The sequence below is a fragment of the Diplotaxodon limnothrissa genome, linkage group LG1 (assembly GCF_057381915.1).
Source record: "Diplotaxodon limnothrissa isolate DT_005_m linkage group LG1, D_limnothrissa_male_GT1.1, whole genome shotgun sequence".
NCBI classification, from domain to species: Eukaryota; Metazoa; Chordata; class Actinopteri; order Cichliformes; family Cichlidae; genus Diplotaxodon; species Diplotaxodon limnothrissa.
This window is the reverse complement of record NC_140596.1, coordinates 11,328,861-11,340,968: the sequence shown is the minus strand read 5'-3', so window position 1 is coordinate 11,340,968 and position 12,108 is coordinate 11,328,861. Positions and strand designations below refer to the sequence as shown.

The window sequence follows — 12,108 nt, the reverse complement described above, 5'->3', positions numbered from 1 at the left end:
AAAAAAAACACAAACATGCACACACACACACACACACACGCAAACTTGACCTTTCTGCCTTGAGCTCTTGTTAAGATTCTTTACTCTTCAACCAGTTTCCTCAGCTCCCCTTCCACCTTCTCTACAAATCCATAAAAGGTGGGATCCAGCAGACAAACACGCAGGAAATGCTCTAAGTCACCTTGTCCAAAAGAACTGTGTTGATATACTCGAGGTAGAGTCACAGCAGTGTCTCCCAAGCAGTGCTGTGGGAGGTCCAGAAAATATTTAAGTAAAATTGGAAAAAAAGAACTGATTGCGAACCCTGTGCCAGCCTTTATAATTTAAAAGAAAAGCCACTCAACAATCATTTTGCATTTCCAAATTAAGCCTACTGCAAAATTACAACTAACATGTTGCATAGTTGAAGCTTCATTTTAATAGCAGTTAGCTTTACTGCCTCTTATGTCACAATCAATACCTGGGTAAGACGTTTGATGGACACAGTTCCTCGGACAACCTCAGGTTTAACTCCCACAGCTTTTTCCTGACAAGTCTGCTGGCACATGATGAAACACAAAAGAAGAAAAGAAGATTTGATATGCACAGCTTGACACCAGAGGGTTAAGAGACCAATCAATGGCCTTATTACTAATTGAAAGTTTTCCACCCCTCAAATCCTTTCATCTCAGCTCCTTCATTCTGTCTGTTTTCTAAAGGTCAAATTCAACCCCATAGTGGAGTCCGTTCCTTTCCCAGTCCTTCATGTTAAATGCTCTGAAGACCAGAAGCAGAAGAATTTGGTTTGCAGTTAATCATATGTTATGAACGATTTCAAGTTTAAAAATAAAGAAAGAAACGATGACTGGCTTACTGCTATGAAGGACAATGAGTATGATTGTTAAAGAAATAGTCTCACCCCTACAATAGTTCAGTATGTTTATAGAGTTTAACTTACAACTGCTGAAAGGTTTTCAGAGCATGTTTTTTGTTTTTGTGTTTTATAAATGCTGGTTTGTTTTCTTAATCAGCAATTTCAATACTAAAGACATTATCAAGAAGTACTTTTATCAGGGCTTAAGGGTCGTGCATTTCAAACTGTTAAATTCATAAACTATTTAAAATCCTTTCCTGCATTATAGTATATGAATCTGTTTAAATTGCTGTATTCTAAACCTTATCTTTTACTGTTATTGGCTAATGATTGATATATATTTCATAGTCTTTCTCACATACTGTAGTTGCAGTGTGACCTCTAAGAATAAGACAGTATTGTCAATAGCACCATCTAGTGAGTGCAATCTGGGGTTTTTATATAGATGGAGCTGACTACACCCTTGTGATACCACTATTTAAAATGCACAGAGTAATGCCTAGGTAACAACTTTAATTATGGCAATTTACATTATGTTGATATACTTTTTAAATTTACACAATAAAGGATGCTCCTTTTCCAGTTCCATAAAAGACTATCCCAGAAAAAAGTAAAGTCACATATTATCTCTATGTTGTGGACATCCTGGTAAAATATTTTAAATGCATGGACATAAACTAGTTCTGTTTTTGATGTTGAAATTGTATTAAATGAAATAGAAGCTGGGCGACCTGTACTGCTGGTGCAGGTACCGCAGCAGGGGGCTGATTAGGCTGTGGTGGGGCGTAATCCTGAGTGGTGACAGGTATGTACTCCATCAGTTTTTCCACAGCACTTGAGCACTCATTTATAGCCTCTGCCATGCTGCATCCATCAAACTGCATCCTTATCATGCGGCTCTCACCCTGCAGAAATCCACAAACTCAGTCTGTATCTGTCAGTCAAAACTGCGCCAAGAAAAACACAATCTGTGGAAAACGAGCTCGGGTATTTAGACACTTAAATGTAATCTTCAAGCAACAAAAGAACAAGGCAGCCGTCACAGGCAAAAAAAAAAACAAGAAACAAAAAAAACACCTAATCATTAAAATCTGTTGCTTTGTAAGTATTCCCCTTCAATTTGTTATGATGTTGTGAATGTAATGGTCTTGAGCTTGTTAGGGGTTTAAGATATTGCCATGGACGTTGAGATAAATTCTGTGGGATTGAAATGCATCTCACCACTCACCTTCACAATAAATCGAATCATCAGATTATCAGATTTCTGGTGTACTTTAATAGAATCTGAGCCACACAGCAAAGGAATTGTATCCTGAGAAAAGATAAGAGAACAAAGCAGAGGCATAAAACAGTTCGATCATTCTGACATGTTAATATATAAAGAAAAATATACACGAATACAATTTGAAATACTCTTATTTTGTAGCCAAATGCTTGAATTATTTAGAAAACCCAAAGTACACAAAAAGAGCATTACAGTTTAATAAACCTGTTAAAAAAAATTGCTACCAAAAACTGTCTGCAGGGGTCTCTATTTGCTCAATAACCCTAAAGCTTCCGCTCTGAGGCTCTTGTTAAGATTTTTCACAAAAGCAGATAAACACGCTATAAGGAAACATTAGCCTGGTATTACTTAAAAACCCTGTAAACATACATTTGCTTTGACTTAAAAAAAAACAAAACAATGTAGGTTAGTCAATTAAGGTTGACTTAGAACAACTGCACTATATTATGGAGCAAGCGCTCTGTAGTCCTATAATGTCATCATTCTGCATTATGTAAAATCACACATGGCAAGCAATAGGAGAACTATCATCCTCAAATGTCCATGAAAAAGCATCAAGTTTTAAAAAACTGCACTCTGTTATATTAAAGGAAAACTTGAAGAAACTGAAGAAAATACTTTTTCTTAAAATGATAAAAAGCCTTTAGTTCTTTTTAGAATAGTAGTAATAGTATAGAAACATTATTAAGGTAATTTTGAACTTGCATTTAGAAGCTCAGAGTGATATTTGGCTTCATGCATCCAAAACAAGTCAGTCAAATCCCCTCACATTTGGGCAGAAATGTCAAGCTCTTCAACAGAATATTTCATATGGCCTTCATTGAACCCTTTTGTCTGGAAAACAGAATACTTTCTCAGATCTCAAAAAAATCTGCAGAGGAAATTCCACACATTTTCTCTTATTATTATGCTTAAAGTTTATTTAGAATGACATTTATACTACATCGACTATGTTATGTAAACATTTTCATCCTTGTCCATTTTAACTAAAAAAAATTATCAAAACAAAGTATTATACATATATGGAAATGTATGTAGAAATATGTACATATGCTAACCAACCACTTCATTACAGCTTGCCAGTACTGGAATTGGACCCTTTTTTCATGGCCTATTATATTCATTAAGGTGTAAAAAGTGCATATTGGTCCATATTTGGTTGAAAAATCATGGATTTTGTTCCATACTGGCACAATAGTATCACACAGAGTCTGCATATTTGTCAGCTGGACATCCATGATGTTAATCTACTGTTCAACCACATCCCAAAATTCCTCTATTAGATTTAGATCTTGTGATTATGGACTCCATTTGAGTACAGTAAACTCAATGTCATCTTCAAGAAACCAGTTTGAGACTATCTAACCGTTGCAAACATCGTCATGCTGGAAGCAGCCACCAGAGAATATATGTAGGTACACTGTAGGGCTGCCACAAACCATTATTTTGATAGTCGACTAGTCACCGATTATTTTTGCAATTAGTCGACTAATCAGATCATGCATCCATTGGAAGTAAAACGTAACGCTTATTGCACCAGCATGCATCTGCTCTTATATAACTACCATTAGCTTACAGCTTTAAGTGTTTAAGGTATGTGCTAACTAAAAATGAAGACAAGATGATAGTTTATTAAATTTTAATGAAATCTGCAGACTGTTTCGGTGGAGTTTAATAAACTCAGCCGTCTGCTCCTTGCTATCTAAAATATAACAGGACACCGGAGTATATTCTCGAGCATCTCACACTTCTGATAATCAGTTGTCTGCTTGACGATTATTAACCTGAGTAGCAAAAGACGGCGGTGGGTTTGAAAACGATTTGCCGGGAATCCAGTGTTCTTACCGGCTCTAGTGAGCCTTGAACCCCGGCTAGCTATCGAGCTGGTGGGTAACAGACGTCTCCGAAAATGTCGGAGCGCTTTTGAAAATATGTGGTGTCTTGATAAATTGAGCAAATATTTGAAGTTTACACAGCTACATTCTCGCCTGAAAATATGTTAAATGTTTATTGACCCAGAAGATAGATCCATGTTTTCATGTTGTTTTATGCCAAATTATGACCCTCCCATCTAAATATTGTGGAAGAATTCAAGAGTCATCAGACTAGGAAACATTTTTTCGATCTTCTAATGTCCAATTTTGGTGAGTTTGTGTGGACTGTAGCCTCAGTTTCCTGTTCTAAGCTGATGGGAGTGGCAACTAGTGTGGTCTTCTGCTGCTGCTATCTACTTCAAGGTTTATGTGTTGTGTATTCAGAGACACTTTGGAGCACACTTTGGTTGGCATTTATGCCCAGAGAACTGCCACTAACTGGATACTTCCTCTTTTCACACCATTTTCTGCAAGCCTTAGAGATGGTCATATTAGAAAATCCTAGCAGCAGTTTCTTAAATACTAAGTCCAACCCATCTAACACCAAAGTAACTTAAATCTGCTTTCTTCCCCATTCTGATGTATGGCTTGAACTTCAGCAGGTTAATAGACCATTAACTATTGATTGACCATCACAGGCCTAAATGTGATGAGTTGCTACCATGCAATTAGCTGATTAGACATTTGTGTTAACAAGTTGAACATGCTTGCATCCTTGCAATAATTTGGGGGTAGGACAAACAACAAATAAATAAGCTGTGATCTAATACAAACAACTATAATTTCAACAACTGTAAGTGTAATCATTTTTTGATTAACATAATTTGATAAAAAGGTACACCACAATAAACATTAGTTGCTAAACGAGAACTAGCATATTTAAACATGCAAACAACACAATAAACAACACAAGCAGATTACATTTTCTCTCATTTAGTATATTTTAATCTGTGATAAGAAATCTTCCAGATAAAACACTATTTGAACACAACCAAAGTCTTAATTCTTTAGGGGAAAAAATTTAAAGGAAGTCAAAATTCAAACCTTTTTTTTTATTAGACATATCTGATTTTTTAATTATTTTATTTCAACCAATTATGAATCACAACCACAAAATATATGGTGTACCGGGATCTAAAAACTAATGTGTAATCTTTGTTGTATGTTGTGTTCACACAGAGAAATCTATGAGAAAAAAACAGTAACCTACTCTACTTACCAAGCTTTCTTGTCCCTGCAAGACCAGCAAGTGTCCAGATTCCACAATTGTGAGGACAATTTCAGGTTTGTTGTCCTTTGCCTCAAGTACCTGATGAAGAGAAAAATATTGAATTAGTCATTGCTTTTCCTAGAAGTAACTAGATATATGCATTTCTAAAGGATGCTTTTTTTAAATCAATAACATTGTTATTTTTTACTGATTAAGATAAATAATGTAGCTTATTAATATAACAATGACAGTAATGTTTTTTTGTTTCTGCTACATTTTAAGTCTTGGTTCAACAGCCCAAAGGTATGTGTACCTGATACAATTTCATGAAAATTAAAAATGTTCTTAAAAGAGATGCACTACCCAATATGGCTCATGAGTATCTGGAATAGCTTATTATTATTATTATAAAGTTAGTCAGATAAACTCTTGTAATTCAATGTTCACAACTTGCCTTTTCACTGAATTTTACAATTTGCAATTGCAATCTTGTGTGATCAATGTAAATGCGACTTAGCTCAGTTTAAATAACATGCTTTGACTCAATGTCTCTGAGCTGCCCTATGATATAGATGTACTTTGGTTTCATTCATTGGTGTCATTAAGAAATACACAGCTCTAGCTTGCCATCTAGAGTCTGGTGCAGTTAATGAAAGAAAACAGCACAAGGAATGGAGTTTTTCAAACATGAAAAAACAAAAACAAATGCAGAAACAAAAACAAAAAGATAATTATACAACCAGTAGGTACAACCAGTTAAATACTTTTATACTTTGAATAGAATTATTTTTAAAAATGCAGTAATTATCTAAATAAATAGGCTTTTTCTACCATCAGCTGTTTGTTACTTCATTTTCATGTTTAATACCGAAAGCATAAACAGCCCAAGTACATGCTCTATTTGATTGGGAATCTGGAGAGTCTGGAGTCTGGGTCAATGCCTTGGGCTATTAGTTATGCTCCTTGAGTTCTTCTTCAGCAGTTTTTGGAGTGTGGCAATAGGCACTGCCAGGCTGCAAACAGGAGGGTCTACTGCCAAGAGGGGTTGCTTGGTCTTTCGGTAGGTGGTTCCTGTCAAGTAACATCCATGAATTGCAGCACCCCTTGTTTCCTTGCAGAAACACTGATTTTAATGTTGCGGCTAATATGTCTATATTCCTACAGAGACAACATTAGAGCAAAAAGAAAATTAATGTAAGATATGGTGCAGTTGTAGTGTCTCTGTGCCTCAGCACTGCAAGACGTAACCCAAAGTACCTCCTGCTACTAGATAGCATAATGAAGGTAGTTTTAATGTTGTTTTATGCTGCAACTCATAGAAATTAAGGAAAGGAACTTTGAGTTAAGTTATTGTTCTATTTTTAATCTGTTCCCATAGATCTGATTTTATGTCTTGAAGGACATGTGACTAAGTTTTTATACCACACAATTATATGAATATCAAAACTGAATTTAAATTAGGGAAGAACTAAGTAAACCATCAAACAAAGGTGCTCCCAGTCAGCACATATTCCATCTGCTATAAAGTGGAAAGCCAAATACTGTAAATCATTTTTTTCCCTAGTTCAAAAAAGATCTTTGATGGTCGACTATGTAAAATATGTACAGAGCCCTAAATCAAAGCAGTATATAAAAACTTTTCAAAGTTGCTTTTTCAAATATGTAATCTCATTTATATTCATACAAAACAATAAAAATATATTTATCCATAAATTCATGTTAGTATATACAATGCTGTTAAAAAGTATTTTTTCCCACCTCCAGATATTTATTTACTTAGTGTTTGTCACACTGACATGTTTCAGGTATTCAAAGACATTTTAATATTAGAAAAACATAACCAGAGAAAATGCAAGACATACTTTTTAAATAGTAATTTTATAAATCAGGAAAAACCCTCCAATGTCATTTTTTACGCATTTATGCATCTGAATCAAATCTAAATCTGGATTCTGACAAGCCCACTCCAAAGCCATTCAGTGGTAAACTTGCTGGTGTGTTTCGGACCATTGTCCTGCTGCATAACCCAAGTGCCCTTGAGCTTCAGGGCACAAACTGATGGACCGAGGGGTTTCTGGTAGAAAACAGAATTCATGGTTCCATCAACTAGACGAGCCTTTATGGTCTTTATGGTCCGCAGTGATTTTTTTTTCCACCTTGGAAGCTTATCTACGGTAAGTGAAGCCTGCAGTTCTTTAGATGTTCTTATGGGTTCTTTTCTGACTTGGATGAGTCTTCAGTGCACTCTTGGAGTCATTTTGGTAGCCCAACAATTGTGGATAATGACTCTCACTGTGGTTTGCTAGAGTACCACAACCTTAGAAAACACCACCTGGGTCTGGGTGCAGTTCCCCCTCCAGGGGCAAGGGTACCTAGACCCGGTTCGTAGAGTACGCTTGGGGAGTGTGATTGTGTGTACAGTGTCTCTTTATGTCTGTCTCCACGTTGGTTGAGTGTGGAGTAAGTGCATATGAGAGCATGAGGGTGGGAATGGATGTTTGTATCTGTGTGTGCCTGTATGTCTGTGTCTATATGTCAGGTTGGGTATCAGATGCCACCTCTCTGGGGACATCTCAGGCCCTCCAAGGTTTGGAGGCCTATCTCCCCCTACCACCACTTCCCCTGCCAGTGGCGGACTCCCTCAGACATCGGTGCGTTGGTGGTTCTTTGTGTCTGGGGATGGGCGTCCAGGTACACACCGGCTCACTCCTTGGCGGCCGCTTATCGGGGCCTGGAGCCTGGGGCTCGCTTGGGCCACTTCGGAGGTGGGATGCCCCCGGCCTCTCGGCCTGGGGCTCGGTCACTCAGGCACAGCTGGCTGCCGGCGGAGCTCATGGGCGCGTCACTGCAACTCCCCCTGGCTTCTGCTCCGCGGCTGCTGAGTGAGCCCTCATCTGGGATTCTCCTCAGCTCTTTCTGGGACAGTGGCGCGGCTGCCCCTCTGTTGGTCTTCCTTGGTCTCTTGTGTTCTGAGGGCCTCTGGATGTCTGGAGTTTTGATCTCCTCCATACCTGCTTCATGCCCTGGAGGACGGGGCTGTGGCCCCCCACACCCTCTAGCAGATCATTACATGAAGGACCCTTTTAAAAAAACAAGCGCGTCCATGCTCACAGGTGTACACACGGGTGATCACACCCACAAACTACACCCTTTTTGGCTCCTACCTCAAAGCACACTTTTCTGTTGATCTTATGTGCTGCACAATAATGTTTAATATTTAGTATTTACTGTCATATTCCCATATATCATTGTGATGTTGTTTATTCTATTACTCTTGTTCTCTTCTGCTTGTTTTCTTTTTTCTTTCTCAGCAGGTGATCCAGGTGATTGATATATGCATTTTTTTTCTTTTTTTTTTCTTCTGCCCGTTCTGTTGGTTTTTGTCTTTTGCCCTTCTCCCCCGTCCCTCTTCTCAGCTGTTTCTCTTTCCCTCTTTCTTTCTCCCCTTCTTTCCCCCAGTCAAGTCTGTCCCGTATTCAGTAAGTGAAAATAAAATAAACAATAAAAGGTGAATCAAATGGACCATTATGGCAAGGCTGGGATGGTCAATTTGGTAAAGTAAATCCGTTGGGCATCTTTCTTTGCCTTTAGACAATAATTCTGATGGCAAAAGAGCCAAACGGGACAGGCAAAAAAGAAAAAAAAAAAAAAAGAAAAAGCTTTTTAATACTTTTCAGACTTATGGATGTCAATGATTTTGTTTCTCATTTACTCTGGAGTATCTTTAGATTGTGGCATGATGTGTGGCTTTTTAAGATCTTTCAGCCTGCTTCACTTTTTCAGACAGGTTCTATTTAAGTCTATTTTTTTTTTATTCAGCAAGTCTGACAGTAATCAGACAGTAATCAGACCTGGCTAGTGAAATTGAATTCAGCATAAAAATTAAATCATTATTTAAAAACTGCATTTCCTATTTACTCTGGTTACCTTTGTCTAATACTAAAGTTTGTCAGACTATCTGAAACATGTCCCGCAAATATTAAATATTAACAATACCCAAAAAAAAAATAAAGAAAGGGGGGGGGGGGGCTTTTTCACAATTTTGTAGGTATTATACTATAGCTTAACTAAGGCTGGCAGATAACTTAAAATGTTCGTAGTAAATGGTTGTTATTAGAGATAATTAACACCACTCTGGGGTTTCATCAACAGTTATGGTGCTAAGGGAAAGCTACTCTTTATGAGTCACAAAATTAGACACGTTTCCTTAACTAGGAGGTGGGTTCTAAATAAAAATCCTAATGAACAATATATTAAGTACGTTTTTTTATTCGTGTGTGTATTTGGCCAATACGCTGCACTGACTAAAGTTATTGTCAGGCAGAAAGCTAATACAGCTAGGCTAGCTTAGGAAAGTTTGGCTAGCTAGGGCAAGGTTTTTTAGTAATACGTAAATGAAGGTCAGTTACCTTCCACGGTGTTACACCTGTTTCCTTGGAGCCAGGGATGAAACGCCCATAGCGTTTTAACTTCCAAATACGAGTGGAGATCATTTCCAGCAGCGGAGTAGTTTTGTTTTGATATTTTCTGTCAAACCCAACCAGCTATAGCAGAATCCAGTGCCAGCAGAAGAGCCTGAACGAAACATGGACCGCGCGCGAAAATTAACGTCAGCGTCAACTGAGAGGCTTTTTTTTTTTTTTTTTAAATAGTCAGAGGTGACAGTAACATTAAAGAGACATGACACTCAGTGCTGATTTGGATTACGTTAAAACACTTTGCCCCAAACCTTTGCCCAATACTTGTGTAATGTCAGTATTACAGTGCAATATATACAGTGGTAAGAAAATGTGGGTTTGCAGGGAGCTGTTCTGAAACATGTGACAGTGTATGTTACAAACCCAAGGTTCAGCATCACTTCCTCAGCAGGAAGCTGGCTCATGTCTCCACATGTGACCCAGCAAGTTTGGAACACTTGATGCTGTATGGGTGTACAGTAGGAGTGTGACTCCAGTTTCAGATGCAGGTGGACTGAACTGCTGAAATGTTCCATTATTAATAGTTAAATGTGTGGTTATAATGATAGCTAAATACTAACTATAATGCATTAGTTCAAGTGCTCCAGTATTGTTGAATGCTGGCTCAGTGACATTGTTCACTGGGATAAGAGCTGGCAATATGTCCTACTGGACTACACATTAAGACAACAGTGCATGTAGCAGTTTCTATTTTAATTTTGTTTTCTGTTCTCAGAGCAGAATTTCAAAATGGCCATCCTAGCTTGAAAGTAACTCACAGTTTGTGTCTCTTAGATATATAGATACAGTTGTGTTTAGAAGTTTACAAACACTGATCATAGCCATGTGTGTCATGGTAATTATGGGTGTTTAATGATTCCTTTGAACTGCTCTTTTTCCTGGGAGCAATGATTGTACAGCATGCATCTTTAATTACCTTAAAAGACAGGATTTGGTTACACAAGATTTTAGTTTGGATTTTCTCTCATTTACACAGGGTCAAAAGTATATATACAGACTCAAATATCCGCATACACCAGTGACCACACCCAAGCTAAGGTATGATGTGAGACAGAAGATGAAAAACACAGGTAGGGTTAATAAGATTTGTATTATTGCAAATATTGCATTATTTAAAAATATTTAGAGTTTAGAGGCAGCACGGTGGCACGGTGGTTAGCACTGTTGCCGCACAGCAAGAAGGTCCTGAGTTCAATTCCACCATCAGGCCGGGGTCTTTCTGTGTGGAGTTTGCATGTTCTCCCCGTGTTTGCGTGGGTTCCCTCCGGGTACTCCGGCTTCCTCCCACCGTCCAAAGACATGCAACTTGTGGGGATAGGTTAATTGGATAATCCAGATTGCCACTAGGTGTGAATGTGTGAGTGAAAGTGAGTGCGAATGGTTGTCTGTCCCTGTGTGTTGGCCCTGCGACAGACTGGCGACCTGTCCAGGGTGTACCCCGCCTCTCGCCCTATGACAGCTGGGATAGGCTCCAGCGCCCCCCGCGACCCTGAAAAGGATAAGCGGAAGCGAATGGATGGATATTTAGAGTTCTAAGTAATGCAGACAGGTTGTGGTAGATTTAAGTTCTGCCCTAGAGTCGGTGTGTAAAGAAGGGGTGCCAAACTCTTAGTTTTGGGCCACAGCCCCATTTGAGCTTAAGTGGGCCGGCTTGAACTTTACCTAATATCTATAAAATAAACACCTACCTACAAACCACCTGATGTGTTTTACCTCTTTCAGCGAGTCAAATCTAATTACAAAAAATTGTGCTGTACTACATCAATGAATCCATCAGCATGAGTTAATGGACTTGCACTCTTAAGAAATCTATCCATCCATTCTCTTCAGGCTGGAGCCTGTCCCAGCTATCATAGAGGAGTGTTGGGGACAGTTGCCAATCTGACACAGAGAGAGAGAGAGAGACAACCATTCACACTTACACCTATAGGCAATTTAGAATAAGTAATTAACCTAACCCAACAAATTACATACAGTTGGACTATTGGAGGAAGCAGGATACCCAAGAGAACCAGCACAAACACATGGAGAACATGCAAACTCCACACAGAAAGGCTCTTGTGCAGTTAAACTCACAACCTTCTTGCTGTGAAACAACAGTGGTAACCACTGCACTGCCCAGCTTTTAAGAAATAAAACTGTAAAATTTGTAAAGAAAGTGACAACAAACTTGGACTTTGTTCTAATGTTACTTCACAGAAAATCAAAAAGGAAGTCGTTGTTCATCAATAATAATAAAAAGAACTTTTCTGTCATTTAATGGAAATCCTTTTCTTTTATTTAATGGTTTGTGTTTGTCGTCTTTGTCTTTATCAGTCAGGAAGCTGTAAAACTATTTCAGATGAAATGACTCAGATGAAATCATCAGTTCAGTCTTTCATGATGTGATTTATTCTTAAGGACAAAAA

General features: G+C 38.2%; 1 protein-coding gene across 3 annotated transcripts; it reads right to left on the bottom strand.

Moving 5' to 3' along the window:
• Positions 1–80: 80 nt before the first annotated feature.
• Positions 81–9,715, bottom strand: rec114 (REC114 meiotic recombination protein). Of its 3 annotated transcripts, none has more exons than XM_085352628.1 (6): positions 9,632–9,715; positions 5,232–5,321; positions 2,082–2,165; positions 1,536–1,758; positions 461–543; positions 81–245 (listed from the first exon to the last, which is right to left on the bottom strand). In XM_085352628.1, exons 1-6 carry the CDS (start codon positions 9,713–9,715, stop codon positions 81–83), a joined length of 729 nt encoding a protein of 242 aa, XP_085208754.1. The 3 variants fall into 3 exon arrangements, with proteins under 3 accessions (XP_085208754.1, XP_085208763.1, XP_085208772.1); XM_085352637.1 differs by having other exon boundaries at positions 461–538; positions 1,585–1,758; XM_085352646.1 differs by having other exon boundaries at positions 461–535; positions 1,585–1,758.
• Between the last annotated feature and the right edge of the window lie 2,393 nt (positions 9,716–12,108).

What these genes read in the sequence shown, in the direction of transcription:
- rec114 (XM_085352628.1), bottom strand. Translation starts at nt 9,715, where the DNA reads ATGATCTCCACTCGTATTTGGAAGTTAAAACGCTATGGGCGTTTCATC. An exon ending in CAGGTGTAACACCGTGGAAG is followed by an intron (nt 5,322 to 9,631) that starts GTAACTGACCTT and finishes TCTCTTCATCAG; the next exon opens with GTACTTGAGGCAAAGGACAA. An exon ending in ATTTCAACATCAAAAACAGA is followed by an intron (nt 544 to 1,535) that starts ACTAGTTTATGT and finishes GTTTCATCATGT; the next exon opens with GCCAGCAGACTTGTCAGGAA.